Here is a 17870-nt window from a genome sequence, read left to right as displayed (position 1 = left end):
GGCTCCAATGTTTCTGGACTTCAGAAATTATGTAAATTAATACTCAATATTGTGGTTCTTTTGTGCATGTGTGCACGCTTGCAGGCATATGTACAATCCACCTTCTCACCGCCCCAGGTTTGAATTATGTAGTCAACTAACCTTCTGAGTTGATCAAAGAGACTTTGCTATGTGTTAATTATAAAATTGGGCCACGCAAACAAAAGACGTTGGGAAAAATGCCACAGCCATCATTCAAAAACACCTCTGCTTACGAGTAATCAAGGAGAAGATAAAGAAGTGTAGTTCTGTCTTTAACGCTTGTGAACTATTATCAATTCATATAAAAATTATCAATCACAGAAATAAAATATTACAATCTTCTTTACAAACGAATAGGCACGACAGGTATATAGCCACTGGTTGAACTGTATAAAAAAAATTTACAACCTCTGGTTGTACCAGAAGAAATAATAAAATGACTATTCTTTATAAAAATATATGCAAGTTTTTAAATATAAAATACAAATTCTAACAAGGAATAAATAAGCATAACTTATAGCAATTGTTATTGTAAGACATTACAAACATTTTTGACCTGATAAAAGCACAGAACTTCATGATTTTAGAATTCTCAAAAATTGATTTATTTATTTATGTTATTGAATGATATCACTTTAAAAGGACAATGAAGACGGGATGAATTTCCACAGAGGTAAACACCCATAATTGCTAAAGATGTATTAATCAGGTTAGAAACAGCCTTTTAAAAAAAACTTGGTCAGTGAAAATTGGGAGGAAAATTAGAGGCTAGGTACTTAATCCAGGAGAGACACCATGCTAAACAGACAACTTGATACTCAGGCAATTTAAGGTACCTTTGTTTTTTTGTTTTGAAGAGTATTGTAAAATACTTTGCTGTAACATTGTAGAGGTTGAACTTTTGGATTCTATGTCAAAATGGTGATTATTTTTTCCATCTTTTAATAAAATACAACATTGCATTTTACTTGGCCACGTGAAGTATATTGCATGTTCCGTTCTTTAATATATTTTTAAATAAGTATTTTCTCACAGGGGGCGATGCTGCCAAAAGTGCTGAATTGGCAGGAAAACTGTTCTAAATCTCGACTGCTCTGAAGTTCAGTTTCTCACCTAAATCTCAGCACTCTGTGCAATGCAGAGGGTCCAGTTGCGAATATCATTAAATGCTCGGGGGACGGGGCCAAAGAGCCTGAACTCGGTGAGATGAGCTGGAACCCGCGCATGTTCACATCACTGGGAGATCGCGGAAAAGACCTCCCAGCATCCAGATCACTGTCATCCAACCACATACACACATCGGTGGCCTCCTTGCTAGCCCCCACAACCTCCACACAGAGACATCGCCGGCCTCATCGCTGTCCACCACCACCCCCCCCCCCCCCCCCCCCCACTTCCCCCCACACACAGACATGGCTGCCCGCTCACCTCATGCCCCCATGGATCTGGATAATGCGGGAACACAAGCCCTCCATCCCTTGAACATACTGACCTCACTGCTGCCCTGCAGAGAACTAACATTGTGCTGACACGCACAACCCCAGATTGTGATCATTCCCTCTCTTGAATGGGAGCCCTGAATATTGCACCCACCCCTGTCCCACCGGACACAGCAGCCTAATGAATGGCAGCCAATCAGCACCCTGACGGCTGAATGATACTCAACTAAATGCAGCCTTCAAAATCTCTCACAAATATTTGTTGCCAATGGGCCCTTGATTGGCCGCACTCACTGTATCCGCACTCCCCTATGAAGCCAGAGCTGTGTATATGCTGCAGGAATGGATACACAGCTACAAAGATGGCTGCTTGGAAACTGGCTCCTGGATTTTTGGAGGCATACCAGCAGCACCTGCTAGATGCTGTGGCGGAGAGGCCTGATCATCTGTTCCCTGGCCAGGCCCTAACCCAAGGGGTGCATCTGCCACAGCATTGTGGGAAGAGGTGGCAGAAGTGAATGCCAGGAGCCTGATACCACACTCTTGCAGGCAGTGCCCCAAAAAAAAAAATGAATGACCTTCTGCAAGCAGCAAGGATGAGTAAACATCCCACTTGGAACACTGCACATGCTTGGCATTGATCTCCAACGCTGCTTAGACACCTGAAGAGCATGCAACAAGTGACCCTTCCCCCAGGAACAGAATGGTCACCGACAACCAGGTCAGCTTGCAGCATGCAAGTGACCAGAAGTGCACTCTCAATCTTGGTCCTCCTGTAAATAAGTGCAATGCTGCATGGAATATTTTGCCTCCCTCCCCTAATGTGTATTATTTTTTCCAACTCTGGACCCAGAGGAACCTGGCCCTTCGGGTGTTGCTGCAGCTCCTGCTGCTCTGGACCAAACTGCCCATGACCCCCTGTTGGACACCTTGGAGGGAGGCACTGAGGAGTCCTCCAAGGGCAGCACCACTAAAGTGTCACTTGCATGTACCACACAACCCACCAACACAGACAATCACCACTTTGGACATCTTTAGTGTTGAGACTTCTGTGTCACAATCTGGTGGGCACATCACAGCCGCTGATACACATCAGGAGGAGCAGACATAGCCGAGGGTTGGGGAACACAGAGGTCTGTCAGAGGCCAGGATTCAGCTATCCCCAAGCCAGCTACTGGGCTTCTGGGTTTGTTCCTCCCAAGGCTGGTGGAGATGCATCAAGAAACCTGGAGAGTTGTGGAAGGGCTGTCAGCAACCATGCTGGGACTGCACGGCTGTTTAGGGGAGTCAAACAGAGTACTGTTGCACTAGGCCAACACTGCAAGGGTGGTGATCGCAGTGGAAAATCTGGCTCAGGAGTCTGTCCTCATGGGTGACAGGGTCCAGGCCATCCTGGAGATACAGCGGGCCACAAGTAAGTGTGTTTCCAGCATCCAGGAGACACAGCGTTCGATGGCCATAGATGTCGAGGGCGTGTGGGAGAAACTGCTAGCCATGGCTGGGACTCTCACTGGCATTCTGGAGACACAGCTGGCCGTGGCTGTGAGCCTCAACAACTTAGCCCAGGATCAGAGGGCTACTGCTGAGGAGCTCCAGAGCTTGGCCAAGTCTCAGAGGGCCAGGGCTGAGGGATCAAACATCGTGGGGCAGACGCATCTAGGCCTCCAGGATTGGCAGAATTTCTGGAGCTGAATCCAGCTATCCTGGTGTTCCATGGAGTGCCTCCAGGGCCTCTGGGCACCCCATGGGAGGAGGATGGGCTTGAGCCCATGCCGGGATCTTCCACCCAGGAGATCTTGGATATCCAGAGACCTACCAATTTCCCCCACTTCTGCATAGCAGGGCATCTCAGGGACTGTGAGTTGAACAGGGTGGCACCAAAGAATGCCATCCACAAGTCAGTCGGGACCCTCCATGTCCCAGCCACCCAAGGGACATCTGCCAAGGGCATCACAGGCAATGAGCTGTGCATCATAGCTGGACACCTCTGCCTCCAATGTGCATCCTGGGGTAACACCGAGAAGAAGTAGTAGACAGCACTAAGTTAGAAAGTTGTAGTTCACTAGAGGGCACAGGTGAAGATCAGCATTAGTCAGGGTTTGGTAATCATTTATGTTAAGAACACAAGAAACTGAATTGCACATCATGCTGTGACTAATGTGTCTCTGATTCTCTTCCCCTCCGCCACAGCTGTGTTCCCAATTCTAAAACACAGAGATGCTGTCTGTTGAGCCTTGTACACTCAGCCACCTTTCAGAGAGCCTGTCCTACCCTCCACAACATCCACCAGCCTCTCAGTTCAAGTCCTTTTCTCGGCCCTTACAGCTACGTGGGCCAGAATAGCAGAGTGCATTCGGAGAACAGTTAGGAGTCAGGCTTGAGTGGCACCAGGGGTAGGATTCCAGTGTGCACAACGGAGTCATCATCATCCTCCAGCCTTCAACCAAGACTCACAACCATTGTCAGCCCAGGCACATTAATAGGGTCAGGTTGGATGTTTCTGGGGGATAGGGTGATGGGATGACAGAAGTTGGGGGAAGGGTAATGTGGTGGTTTGAGCACCCAGGTCAGTTTGGAGGGGAAATAGCTGCTGCACTTGCTACTGGGGTGTGCTGGATGTGTGTAGGTTGCACCCCCTTCACTGCACAGCACCAGCTAAGTGAAGCGGGCTGCAATCAAGGTGTCCCTCACTGTCCTTCCCCACCAGACACCTGCCACCACCACCCACTGTACTTCATGTGGTGGAGCACCCATCTTGCCCCATCGCTGCTCCTCGTCTTCCTCCTCCTCCTGCTGGTCTCTACACTGCTGGGCACTATTGTGAAGAACACAGCGAACAATGATGATGTGTGAAGCATGCGCAGGGTCATATTGGAGGGCCCCCCAGACTGGTCCCAGCAGCGGGAACGCATCTTCAGCAGGCCAATGCACTGCTCAACGATGGACCGGATGGCTGCATGGGCCTCGTTGTAGCTGTCTCTGCCTCGATACAGGGCCTCAGCACGGGTGTCATCAGTCATGACCTTAGCGGGTAACCCCTGTCGCCCAGTAACCATCCCGGGAGCCTGGGCTGGTCTTCAAAGAGCCCAGGGATATCTGACTGCTGAATCGCAAAGCTGTCATCGACACTCCCCCCTGGGTGGTGTGCATCGACCTGCATGACCTTGAACTGATGGTCGCGGCCAATTTGGATGCTCAGGGAATGGAACCCCTTCAGGTTCACAAATCACTGTAGCCATGCATGGGGGGCCCACAAGGCGATGTGCATCCCATCCACTGTGCCCTGTACATCCAGGATCCCGGCGATGGATGCAAAGCCAAGCACCCTCCTGCTGTGCATGGCCCACATCAAAATTAATGAACTGCCCTGCCCAGGCATACAGGGTACCTGTAACCTGCCACACATTTAGAGTCATAGAGGTTTACAGCATGGAAATAGGCCCTTTGGCCCAACTTGTCCATGCCACCCTTTTTGTTTTAAAGCCCTAAGCTAATACCAATTGCCCCATTTGGCCTACATCCCTCGATACACATCTTACCCATGTAAATGTCTAAACGCTTTTTAAAAGACAAAATTGTAGCCGCCTCTACAATTACCTCTGACAGTTTGTTCCAGACACTCACCATCCTGTGTGAAAAAATTGCCCCTTTGGACACTTTTGTATCTCTTCCCTCTCACCTTAAACCTACGCCCTCTAATTTTAGAATCCCCTACCTTTGGGAAAAGATATTGACTATTTAGCTGATCTATGCCCCTCATTATTTTGTAGACTTCTTTAAGATCACTCCTCAACCTCCTATGCTCCAGAGAAAAAAGTTCCAGTCTACCCAGCCTCTCCTTACAACTCAAACCATCAAGTCCTGGTAGCACCCTGGTAAATCTTTTCTGCACTCTTTCAAGTTTAATAATATCTCTTCTATAACAGGGTGACCAGGACTGTATACATATTCCAATTGTGGCCTTACCAATGTCTTGTACAACTTCAACAAGATGTCCCAACTCCTGTATTCAATGTTCCGACCGATGAAACCAAGCATGCTGACTGCCTTCTTCGTCACTCTGTCCATCTGTGACTCCACTTTCACGGAGCTACGAACATATACCCCTAAATGTCTGTGTTCTATAGCTCTCCCTGACACCCTACCATTAAATGACTAAGTCCTGCCCTGGTTCAATCTACCAAAATGCATCAACTCGCATTTATCTAAATTAAACTCCATCTGCTATTCGTCAGCCCACTAGCCCAACTGATCAAGATCCCATTGCAATAACATTGGAAATAACTTCCTTCACTGTCCACTATGCTACCAATCTTGGTAATGTCTGCAAACTTAGCAACCTCTATAATCTCCTATGTTCTCATCCAAATCATTAATATAATACATCAGTGCATGAAGGCCTGGGAGATCCCAGCTAGGTCACCACTGGGAGCCTGGAATAATCTGGAGGCATAGAAATTAAGGGATGCCATCACCTTCACGTCCAGAGGGAGCAGGTGGCCGCTGCTCCCCCTAGGTGCCAAGTGTGAGAGTGGGAGGCCTCAACACTGCCTCTCACAGTCACCTTCAGCACTGCTTGGAGTGGGGGTGGGGGGGGAGTGGGATTCCCTGATGGAATCTCACCCAGGGAGCTGTGAAGAAATGGAAGACCCTCCCCCTAACCTCCCTCAGCCCCCCCACCCCCAAAAGACGTCACTCGTCAATGGGCCAAAACCTGAAGGCAGTAGGAGGAAGGCCACCAGGAGTTTGCGCATTCTCCCCGTGCTTGTGTGGGTTTTCTCCAGGTGCTTCGGTTTCCTCCTACACCCCAAAGATGTGCTCTTAGGCTGATTGGTGTAACAAATTGTCCCTAAATTAGTCTCCCCTCAATCTGGTTTCCAATGTGGAGTGCCATAAGTGTAGACAAAGGTCATGGGTGGAAGAGGGAACTCACAATGTTAAAATGGCTTCGCGGGCTTGTTGGGCCAAAGGGCCTGTTTCCTGTGCTGTGTTGTTCTTTGTTGCCCAGGGCCTGCCTGAACATTCTCCGCACTTCACTCTCAACACTTATTTCCTGGTGCCAGTTCAAGGCTACCACGCCAGGTTGAGACTTTTAAATACCTGTTCTGATTGGCACGAAAATTACATCATGCCAAAGAAGTGGGAGACACAGATGTGGGCGGATTCCAATAATGGCATGCAAAGGTATAAACTCATGCTAAACAGCGGCCTGCTGTTTTTCAGCAGGCTCCTGGCAGAGCCATTTTTCTCTGGCTGGGAGATGCACGTGGGTCGGGGAACCTGCGAAAGGGTGGACACACGCAACTCCTGGCCCAACCCACCAGAAAAGCTGCAGGTCATTGTGTTCTGTTTGCAAGTCCAAGAACCCCTTATTTATATTCTAAAATGGAGAAATGTATAATTGTAGAGAGACATTAGACCTTTCCAATAGCCTGGATATTTCTAAACTAGTTGGTATTTATTAAAGGTGGCTCACTGGAAGAAGGCATAATAGATCATTTCTTCAGACCCGAACATGTGTCTGTGAACTCTGACTAATTTAAACCTGAGTGACAGTCATTATCAGAGAAACGCTACTGATCTGGAATAGTCCCATAAGAGTTAGGATTATTAATCAATGTATATGTTGCAATTCCAATAATTGCGCCACGAGGTGTATAAAGAACTGGCAGTGTTGAGAGAAGCAGGGATTAATATGTTTCAAGTTTTTGCTCCTGCAATCAATTGTATTGTGAACAATTGCAGTTGCAATAGAGAAGTAAGCCTTTCAAAAACCAAATTAGTTTTTCTATTTGCATTTTTTTATCTGACACTGCCAACTGCCCCCACCATCCCAGCCTCTGCTACTCCCCCCATCCCAGCCCCCACCCCCATCACTTCATTATACTATGGCCACTCTCAATGATCAATTTCTTGAGGCTGGCTCTCCAATTTCATTGTTAATATACAAACATCCACCTGATCCATGGAGACAATTGGGTAGTGGTATTGTCACTACACTAGTAATCCAGAGACTCTGGGACTGGGTTCAAATCCCACCATGGCATATGGTGAAATTTGAATTCCATAAAAATCTGAAATTTAAAGTCTAATGAAGACCATGAAACAATTGTTGTAAAAACCCATCTGGTTCACTAATGTCCTTTTGGGAAGGAAATCCATTGTCCTTACTGGTCTGGCCCATATGACTCCAGATCCACAGCAATGTGGTTGACTCTTAAATGCCCTCAGGGCTGGGCAATAAATGTTGGCCCAGCCAGTGACAGTCACATCCCATGAATGAATAAAAGAATGATCTTGGGACAACTAGTGGGCATTCCGATATTCCCCAATCTCAGTTAATCCTGATTCAACCCTGAAGAATTTCCCAAGGAAATCCACAGCCTCCATAGTGTAATGTTTCACTGGCTAATAATTTTACTATAAACTACATTCTGTTTTATAATTTTCGTATAAGCTATATTTCTACTAAATGTCTGCTGCTGCTTTCTGTGATGCTCATTCTACTGAATATTAGAGGCTGGAGACTTCATGAAGCCAAATAGAGTTTATTACTAGAAAAGAGGCTACTCGATTGCCTAGGGAATGTTGGTTATGGTTGGTACTTACTGGATCATCATAGCTGTATCTTTGTCCTGTTGGAAATCCCTTGGCCCAGTTAGTATAGTTTACTCCCCTTCCTTCAGTCCAGAGATATTTACTCTCTTTGTTAATATCATTCAATCCAATCCAAACATTCACGGGAAAACCATTCAGTTCCATGGTAACAAATGCTGCAGAGAAGAACATACTGAATTATTTTGAGAATATGTATGGTCAGCATTGCAGCAAACAATATTTGTAATTATACAATGCTTTTAACATAGAAGAATGACCCAAAGTAATTCACAGAGACGTGACCAAGACCTTTTAAAAAATGGAATAATTAATTAATTCCAGTTTAAATTATAGAAATAAAATGATCCCTGGCATGCATATAATAATTACACTAATTTTCAAAAAAAAACGAATGGAGGCCACTCAACCCATCAATCTTATACCAGTTCCTTCAAACAACAATTTGTATTGTCACATTTTCCGGCACTTCATTTCCCTTTCTCAAACAAATATCTAATTCTTTTTAAAATAGTTTCTGCTTCTACCAGACAGTATCCTACCGAAACAATCCTTTGCATAAAAATATTCTCCTAACATTTCCTAACTGTTTTGATGTTAATTGTTTCTTGCTGTCAATCCACTGACTACTGGAAGCTTTCCTCACTATAAGTTGATTCACTTGTTTATCTTACTGAACATAATACTTTATCATAATCTTCTATGTATTTAGTTGATCTCCACTCTCTGTTTTGTACTCTAAGCTATTTTCCAGGCGTATTTGTGTTAATTCATGGGATGTGAGTATCACTGGCTAGGTCAGCGTTTATTGCCCTTCCCTAACTGCCCTTGAGAAGGAGGAAGTGAGCCGTCTTCTGCAGTCCAAGTGGTGCAGGTACACCCCCAGTGCTGTTAGGGAAGGTATTCTGGGATTTTGACCTAGTGACAGTGAAGGAATGCTGGTATATGCCTAAGTCAGGATGGTGAGTGACTTGGAGGAGAACTCTCAGGACATTTGTGTTTCCAAATGTCTGCTGCAGTTGTCCTTCAATGGGGTGGCATCAGTGGGTGTATTCTAAGCAGTCTTAGTAAGTTACTGCAGTAGATGGTACACATTGGTGCCACTGTGCTTCAGAGTTGGAAGGAGTGAATGTTTGTGGAAGTGGTGCCAACAAGCGGGCTGCTTTGAGATGGATGGTGTCAGGTTTCATGAGTGTTGTTGGAGCTGCACCCATCCAAGCAACTGAAAAGGTATTTTATCACACTCCTGGCCTGTGCCTTGTGGACAGGCTTTGGGCAGTTAGGTAAGTTATTTTTGCAGCCACAGTATTTATATGGCTGATCTAGTTCAGTTTCAAGTACTGGAAAGACTGGCTAATATTCGAGTGATCAGGATACTAAAGGAAGTGGGAGTGGAAATGTTTGCATAATTTGTATTTTTCCCCAGATACAGAAAGTGCCAGAGGATTTTAACGTGACAAATGGGACACTATTATTTAAGATAGGCTGTAGAAATAATGCTGAGAAGTTGCTCAGAAAGTGTCCTAGGCCCAACAATCTTCAGCTGTTTCATTAATAAACTGTTCGGCATTACAAGGTCAGATGTGGTAATAGTCGCAGATAACTGATGTTCAGCACTATTCACAACTCCTTAGTTACTGAAGCATTCCATGCTCATGTGCAACAAGACCTGCACAAAATTCAGACTTAAGCTACAACAAGTAACATTCACACCACACAAGTGCCAGGAAGTGACTGTCTCCAATACGAGAGAATCCAAACTTTTTCCATTGAGATTGAGTTGTATTACCATGACAGAATCTCCCATTGTCAATATCCCAGGAGGTTACCATTGACCAGAAACACTGAACACCTTCAACACCATCAAGTTCCAAGTGGTGCACCTGACTAGCACCCCAGCCACCATCTTCAACACTCAAAGAAATGGGGAGAGGTATCACCTTGGAGTAATTAAACCTGCTGAGGAGCAGGCGTCGAGGATTGTTGGTAGGCGCCTTCCCCACTTTGGGATTTTAGCTGGGGATTGGTGTCAGGGATGAGAGTGCCCTGTAAACTCCAGCCCTTTGACTCTAATTGCATACCTTGTTCTTTAGCGTTTTGAATTGACGCCAAGTTTCCTCCTTTGCCTATGCAACGATCTCTTGCATCTTTCCAAGTCAATTGATCTGCTTGCTTTTTACCATAGAACATGAAACACTAAGAAGGAATATTAAAATATGCCAAATTATCAGTCAGCATAACACAAAAGTAATATTGGTAGAAATGTTTGACACATCAGATAGGAAGATATTCACACGCTATCAGCAGCTCATTATTGTGGTTTCTCACACGCCCTGTTTTCACTGAAGGGCTGAAACCTTGATGTGAAAGAATTGGGAAACAATTGAGGGAATTTAAAAACAATTATGAAGTGATGTCAAGCTTCTGTTTTTTTTCACAACACATCAGTTTCACACCAGCGGTACTCTCAAATACAATCCAACTTGGGGGCGAAAGCAACTTTTAATTTGAAAGGTTATCATTTTGAATCTTTGCTAATAATCCAGTGGTTGGATCCATATAAACATGCATGTATTAAGCTCTGCTTCTCCTTTCAGAAGGCGGCCACACAGTTCCACTCCTCAGAAAATTATTGATTGAACTATTTAACTTGTTTTTAAATTTTATTTTTATTGAGATGGTTTACTATTAAAGTTATAAAACTAAGGCCATTCGAGTAATTTTATTCCTATAGGCTTTTTGCTTGTTTCAGCATTTCACTGTGCTATGCAAAATATCTGAACGGCCCAGCAAGATTGGAATTTCTCTCGAACCACCAACTGATTCAGGGTTACAAGACACTGCTCAAAGTGCAATACCATTGTTATTGTCTTCTGGATTTCCAATATACTTGCCAAGACATGATTACACATAAAGACTCGCACTCCAACCATTATTTTGTAAATTGAGTTTGTATCTTTATATGCCTTGTTTGTGAACAAAGCTCCCACTCACCTGATGAAGGAGCAATGCTCCAAAAGCTTGTGGCTTGTGCTACCAAATTAACCTGTTGGACTTTAACTTGGTGTTGTACAAAACGTATTTACCCAGAGTGTGCTGGCAATATGGAACTTGCTATGTATTGACGGGAGATGCAGCAAATAACAGCATTTCCTTTTCAAGGGTCTCAAAAACAGATCAGTCAATGCCCTCATGTGAGTACATCAGGGCCTAATGAGTGATTAGGTAGTTTCTCATGTGCATCTAAACTAGAATAGCATCGCAAATTATCATTAAGCAATGTTTTTGACAAAACATAAGCTGCTTGGGACTGCATGTGACACTCCTCTACATAATCTAATACAACATTCTTCTTCTTGGGTTCTTTGCCCAAGGAAAATCTGACCCACACGGCCACAACTTCCATTATATGTAGGACAAAGAAGCAAGTCCTCTATTTACCCAAGCCAGAACAGGGATTTAACTAATCTGCTCCATATCAGCCTTCCAGTCAACTGAGTCAGCTAGTTCCTCAAGGGGTCTGATTTGCCGTATCATCACACAAGCTGTACATGTCTAGAACCACAGATGGTGATGGCTGAGGCTCCAATGCCTTTCCTTCATATGGCTGACAAGGAATCTGACCTGCTTGTCATCCTTAATCCAACAGTGGGTCCAAAAGTAGCCAAGTAGGAGGCCATCACCTCTCCTGATCTGGCTTTTGGTAAGTAAGGGTTCAGAAGCCCCATTTGATCCCAATGCCTGGGCCTCAAATCCCACTGGAAAATCTAGTCATGTATGTCTGATAGAGCTCAGCTGACGAACATTTGGGATCTGGTTACATGATGAAATTGGCCTGCAAGATAATCTGCTTTTCCATCTCATGTATCTTAGTGGTAAAGCAACATCCTGATGTGACCTGGTCGCACAGACTTACCGGTTAAATTTCACAATCCACATCTTCTCCCAGTGAGTTGTAAATGGAGCCCCAGAAAGTCAGGGTGAACATGAAAACTCTCCTGGAGACTTAGCAGGGATTCATTCCATTTCTTCCCCAACAACTGACATTCTGTAATTTTTCTACTTGAACTTTTCACTGATACCTGGGTTTGGACATCACTAGCAAGGTCAAGATTTAATGACTATCCCAATCCTCTTCTCAAGGTGGTTTGGCAAGCTACCTTCTTGGCCAGTTGTAGCAAGTGCAGCTTGCACTGCTACATCAGTGACCTACGGATTGACTTCTTAAAGCTTTACAGTTTTGAAAACACATACCTTCGATCCAAATGGAATCCAGTCTTCAGTACAACCCCCTGGGCCAGGTGCTAGCGTGGGAGTGAGTGTTGTGTTAATTGAACTGTTGCTTCTTTCACATATAAAGGGGAATGGATGACCGCAGTTCATGTCATTCCAGAATCCTTCAAAAATGAAAAAAAAAACAAAAGTACAAAGTAATCTTTAGACAAAAGTATACTTTTATCAATGAATTTGCATGTTAGATTTAATATAGCAATATTCTTGAACTGGTACATTTAAGTGAAGAGTGATAGTATATATTTATATTATCCTCCCACACATGGTCATGAAGGCCACTTATAAATCTTTATTGCTCAATTTATTTTGCTCAGCGATTCAATGGGTAACAAATGATATGTTTGTGTTTTCATTTATTTATATCTCCTTTCACAAAGAGTCATAGAATCATTACAGAACAGGAGGAGGACATTCAGCCCATTATGTCCATGCCAGCTCTGTCAGTCACACTCTTCTCCATCCTTGCAAGATTATTTTCCACAAGTACCCATCCAACTGGCTTTTGAAAGTATTGATCTTCTCTGCTCCTACCATGTTTGTAGGCAGCGCGTTCCAGGTCTTTACCACTTGCTGTGTTTAGAAAAAACTTTTCTATGTTTCTCGCCACCTTCCCCCCGCCCCCTCCCCGCCACCCAAAACAAAACTTTAACCTGTCCCCCTTAGTCTTTGTGCTATCTTCTAATGGAATTTGTTTATCTTTGTCTCTTTATCTAAACCTGTCATAATCTTGTACACTTACACCAAATGTCCCCTCCGTCTACTTTGCTCCAAATAGAACAACCTCAGTTTTACTAATCTAACCTTATAGCTAGAATTCCTCATCCTTGAAATTTCTATGGTAAACCTCTTCTGCATCTTCTTAAGGGCCCTCACAATCTTTCTTGAGATTCCTTATACTTAAGGCTGAGACAGACAGATTATTGGTCTACCAGGGAATTAAGGGAGCTGGCGACTGGGCAGGAAAGTGGAGTTACTCATGATGATTAACCACGATTGTACTAAATGCAGAGCAGCTCCAAGGGGCATACCTCTATTCCTATTCCTTAACTTTTGTATGTCCTTAAAGTGTTGTGACTGGAACTGGACACTATTCACTAGTTGTGACGTAACCAGAGCTTTATAAACGTTCAGCCCATCGAACATGGCTCATCGAAACGGTGGTTAGCACTGCTGCCTCACAGCACCAGGGACCTGGATTCAATTCACGGCCTGAGTCACTGTCTGTGTGGAGTGTACACATTCTCCCCAAGACTGTGTGGGTTTCCTCTGGGTGCTCTGGTTTCTTCACATAGTCCAAAGATATGCAGGTTAGGCAGACTGGTCATGCTGAATTGCCCCTTAGTGTCAGGGGAACTAGCTATGGTAAATACATGGTGTTATGGGGATAGGGCCTGGGTGGAATTGTGGTCTGTGCAGACTCGATGGGTGGAATAGCCTCCTTCTGCTCTGTAGGATTCTATGAAACTATAATGACCAGCAAGTGGCAATCCAGCCTAATTCTGCTCTCCAGCACTTGGTCCATAACCTTGTATGTGATGGCATTGCCATTGCATATGCAAGTTCTTTTTAAATATTATGAGGATTTCTACCTCTACCATCCTATCAGACAGTGAGTTTCAGCTCCCCACAACCATCTCTTCAAATTGCCAGTAACTTCTCACCCAAAATCTATGTCTCCTTTTTATAGACCTCTTAATTAGGACAATAGAACCTTCCTGACCATTCTACCATGGCATTCATGATCAAGTGTGGGAGGATAATGAAAATCTATATTGTTATACTTTCATACTCTTCATCTAGACCTCCCCTCAGCCTTCTTTGCTCCAAAGAAAAAAACCCTCACGTATCCAGTCTCTCATCATACCTAAAATTCTTCAGTCCAGGCAATATCATCCTAAATCTCCTCTTAAGAATAATCACACGTAGCCTAACTTGTGTTCTATACAGTTCCAGCATAACTCACAGTTGCTATATTCTATTGTCACAACTAATAAAGGCAGGTTTGCATTCTTTGATAATTCTCTTCCTCTTTATTATTGATTTCTTACTCTTCCACCCTTACTTAGCCTACTCTGCCTCTTGGACACATTGCTGCTGGTCCATGCTCTGCGGATGCTTTGTCAGAGGTCTCAAGGTGGAAGAATTATATGGCTTGAAGCATGGATGGAGTTCAGCAACTGAATTTGGCTTGGCCCTCTCACTGACAAACAACTGTTAAGATCACTTGCCCAGCAAATTCGCTGTAAAGAACAAAAGCAGAACAAATATTTTCTTACCCATATGACTGTACATGGTAACACAGTTCTCATCATTATTTGCAAAGTTTGGTTCATGTTGTGCCCAGGCTAGATAATCCACTGGAGTATTGTCTATCCATCTGGAAAAGCATTACAAAATCAATAATCTCAATTGAACAGAAAATATAACTCAATTGCCTCATTCTATTTTGCATTACTTTGAAGTATTCACATTTTTAAAAAAAAATGAACCTGCACATGCTTCAACACTCAATGGTGAATTATTGGGGAAATTTTCTCATCCCACTCACCACGGAATTGTAGCAGGCAGGCAAGGGATGGATCATGCCACAGTCCATTGACTTTTAGCAGGATTTTCTGGTTTTGGAGAGAGCACAGCTAGAAAATCCCACTCAGTATCTTGTATTGATCAAAGGCCAAATAAAAAGCCAATATATTCCTTTCCACTTTTGGAAAAAATCAACTCCTTCAATCTCTTAGCCACTCAATTCAAGGGCAACAAATGCTGGTCTTGCCAATGAAATCCACATCCGATGAGATTATTTTGTTAAATTCCTGCCAATGTTCCTCTGTACCCTCTCCCAAGTCCTTCGATCCTTCATGAAGTCTGTGCCGAAAATCTCCATCTTCATTAGTGGCTGAAATTCTTCTGTGCCACTGAAAATGAATGGAGTTTTGGCTGGAACACAAGATTTTGCTTCTCATTTCCAGCAGATTAGGCACAGATAAGATCAGAGTGTGATGGAATACTCCCCACTTGCCTGGATGGCACTCAACACTCTGGAATTTTGACACCATCCAGGACAAAGCAGCCCACTTGAATGCTACCCTTTCCACATTCACTCCCTTCAACACTGATGAACAGTGGCAGCAGTGTATACTGCAAGATGTAATGCAGGAACTCATTAAAAAAGTACCTTCCAAACCCATAGCCACTATCATCTAGAAGGCCAAGAGCAGCAGATACCTAGGAACACCGCCAGCAAGTTCCCCTCCAAGCCACTCACCATCCTGACTTGGAAATATATTGCTCTTCCTGCACCGTTGCTGAGTTAAAATCCTGGAATTCCCTCCCTAACTGTGGTGTACCTGTACCTTACAGGCTGCAGTGGTTAAAAAAGCTAACCACCACCTTCTAAAGGGCAACTAGGAATGGGCACTAAATTCTGGCCAGCCAGCAATGCCCCCCATCATCCCGTAAGTTAAGATAATTCAACATAATTACTTAATCTGGGACTATTCTGATCTATGTGGTTCATAACACAGCAGGTGGTGTTTTGTGCACTGAGCTTGCAGCTTAAGTTGTTGGGTGGTGAATGATAGGAATGTGAACAATAACCAATTTTAAATCCCCAGCACTGGAGCACTGAGGCCATCGACAGTACTCCAATATCTCCTCAGTTTAAATTCCGACCTTTGAGACCTCATTGAGACCCAGTATTTTGCTTGAGTTTATTGATTGTGCTGGTGGATAGAGATGGTTTCATTTCCCCTTTCATAGTGGTCCTCCTGGATAACACGGATGAAGGTTCTTTATTACTACCATCACAGAGAAATCCCAATCCCCACATCAATGTAAAGCCAATGCAGCCCGCTCCAGGGAATTGAGTACAAGACCTTTGGCTCTGTACCATGCAAGGTGGTGCATCAACCCATGAAATAGTGAGGAGAGTTAAAAGCTCCAAACTGATAGAATGAAATGTAAGGTTAAAAACAGAAAATATTGTTTAAATAATCACTTACTTAATACTTTTGTCAAGACCGACGAGCAAGCCAATGAAATACTGATTGTGAGGATTTTTTGATATCTGCAATGATATTTTTGGTTAATTTCAAGGTTTGCAACAACATTAAAAATATGAGGCTAACCAGTTCTCAAAAGAAAATCTCCATTACCCTTTTCCACAAAAACAGTCTCTCAGAAGCACTGTTAATTATAACAAGATCTCCAAACCCCTTCTTGCAGAATGTCCTTGCATCATCCCATGACATAGCTTCTTGATTAATGTAGTACTGAGAATCCTCGTTTATTATCCAGCCATCTTCTGTATTTTCTGTTAAGCATTCAGATAATTACACAAATTTGCATTGAAATCACAAAATCATAGAATCTCTGCAGTGCAGAAAGAGGCCATTCAGCCCATTGGGCCTGCACCAACAACAATCCTACCCAGGCCCCTATCCCCATGACCCAATGTATTTACCCTGCTAATCACCCTGACACTAAGTGGCAATTTATCATGGCCAATCCACCTAACCCACACATCTTTGGACTGTAGGATGAAACCAGAGCACCCGGAGGAAACCCACACAGATGGTGACCTGAGGCTGGAATTGAACCTGGGTCCCTGGAGCTGTGAGGCAGCAATATTAACAACTGTGCCACCATGCAGCCCATAGCATGAACCTATCAGTTTCGCACTGAAAGCCAGAAATTTTTGATCTAGGGCATTCTGAGGGAGGTCTTGTGGCGCAGTTGTAGCATCCCTATCTGTGAGCCAGGGGTCGGAACTTCTCAGTCAGCAAGATCTATCAGTCCCACTGGCAGGATCCTTCAATCTTGCCAATGGCACATCCTCCTTCTGGTTTCATGGCAACGAGAAGTGCATTCAACGAGGAACCATGCTTATAATGGTGGGACCAGAAGATCCTGTCACCAGTGAATGGCAGGCTGCCTGTTACCGTCAAGAAAAACATGGTGGGTTGCGTAGTAAACCCAGAAGCTCTCTGTTCAAATCCCACTTCAGGACCTGAGGGCCACAGGTAACAGACAGGTTGATTATTGGCCTATAAATCCTTCCAGTGCTCCTGCTGGTAGGTGATAAGGAGTGGGAGAGTTTCCCGTTCAGCTACTCTGTAGAAAGCAACAGCAAATTATTGTAATACTTTGCCAATCATGGACCAATCCAGCGGAAGTCGATGGTTGCCCTAGCCCTTTTAGAGCATGATACCTGAACGAGAAGGAATGCATTCAGAAGTGAGTGAGATTATAATGGTAAAATAAACAATGATTCCTGCTGCTGATGCGCACCTAAACACGGAAATCCAGAAGTCACTGTCAGAGACACTTTGCTTCTCCACAGGGTGTTGCAGAGCAGCGAGGACAGTGATCTCTGTGTTTAACTGTGTATGGCGTATATTGTTAACCTCACCTTTATATTTGTTGTTGCATCAGAACTGTTCACAGTCTGCGGGAAGTAAGTCAGAAATGCCATTCATACACACAGAGTTTTCAAAGCATCTC

The 17870-nt window shown here is 44.1% G+C and overlaps 1 protein-coding gene across 1 annotated transcript in view; it reads right to left on the bottom strand.

The window, feature by feature from the left end:
* The window catches only part of mrc1a (mannose receptor, C type 1a), a 136334-nt gene that overhangs the window by 18535 nt on the left and 99929 nt on the right, over positions 1-17870 (bottom strand). The window contains exons 17-22 of the mRNA XM_080217211.1: positions 16523-16680; positions 16370-16434; positions 14645-14745; positions 12330-12472; positions 10157-10271; positions 8071-8233 (exon numbers count right to left, since the gene is read on the bottom strand). Of these exons, the coding sequence (XP_080073337.1) occupies positions 8071-8233; positions 10157-10271; positions 12330-12472; positions 14645-14745; positions 16370-16434; positions 16523-16680 (745 nt within the window). The remainder of the gene's footprint in view (positions 1-8070; positions 8234-10156; positions 10272-12329; positions 12473-14644; positions 14746-16369; positions 16435-16522; positions 16681-17870) is intronic.

This window comes from Carcharhinus amblyrhynchos, chromosome 2, assembly GCF_965287045.1.
Source record: "Carcharhinus amblyrhynchos chromosome 2, sCarAmb.v2.hapA, whole genome shotgun sequence".
Taxonomy (NCBI): Eukaryota; Metazoa; Chordata; class Chondrichthyes; order Carcharhiniformes; family Carcharhinidae; genus Carcharhinus; species Carcharhinus amblyrhynchos.
This window is presented reverse-complemented; position numbering and strand designations above follow the sequence as displayed.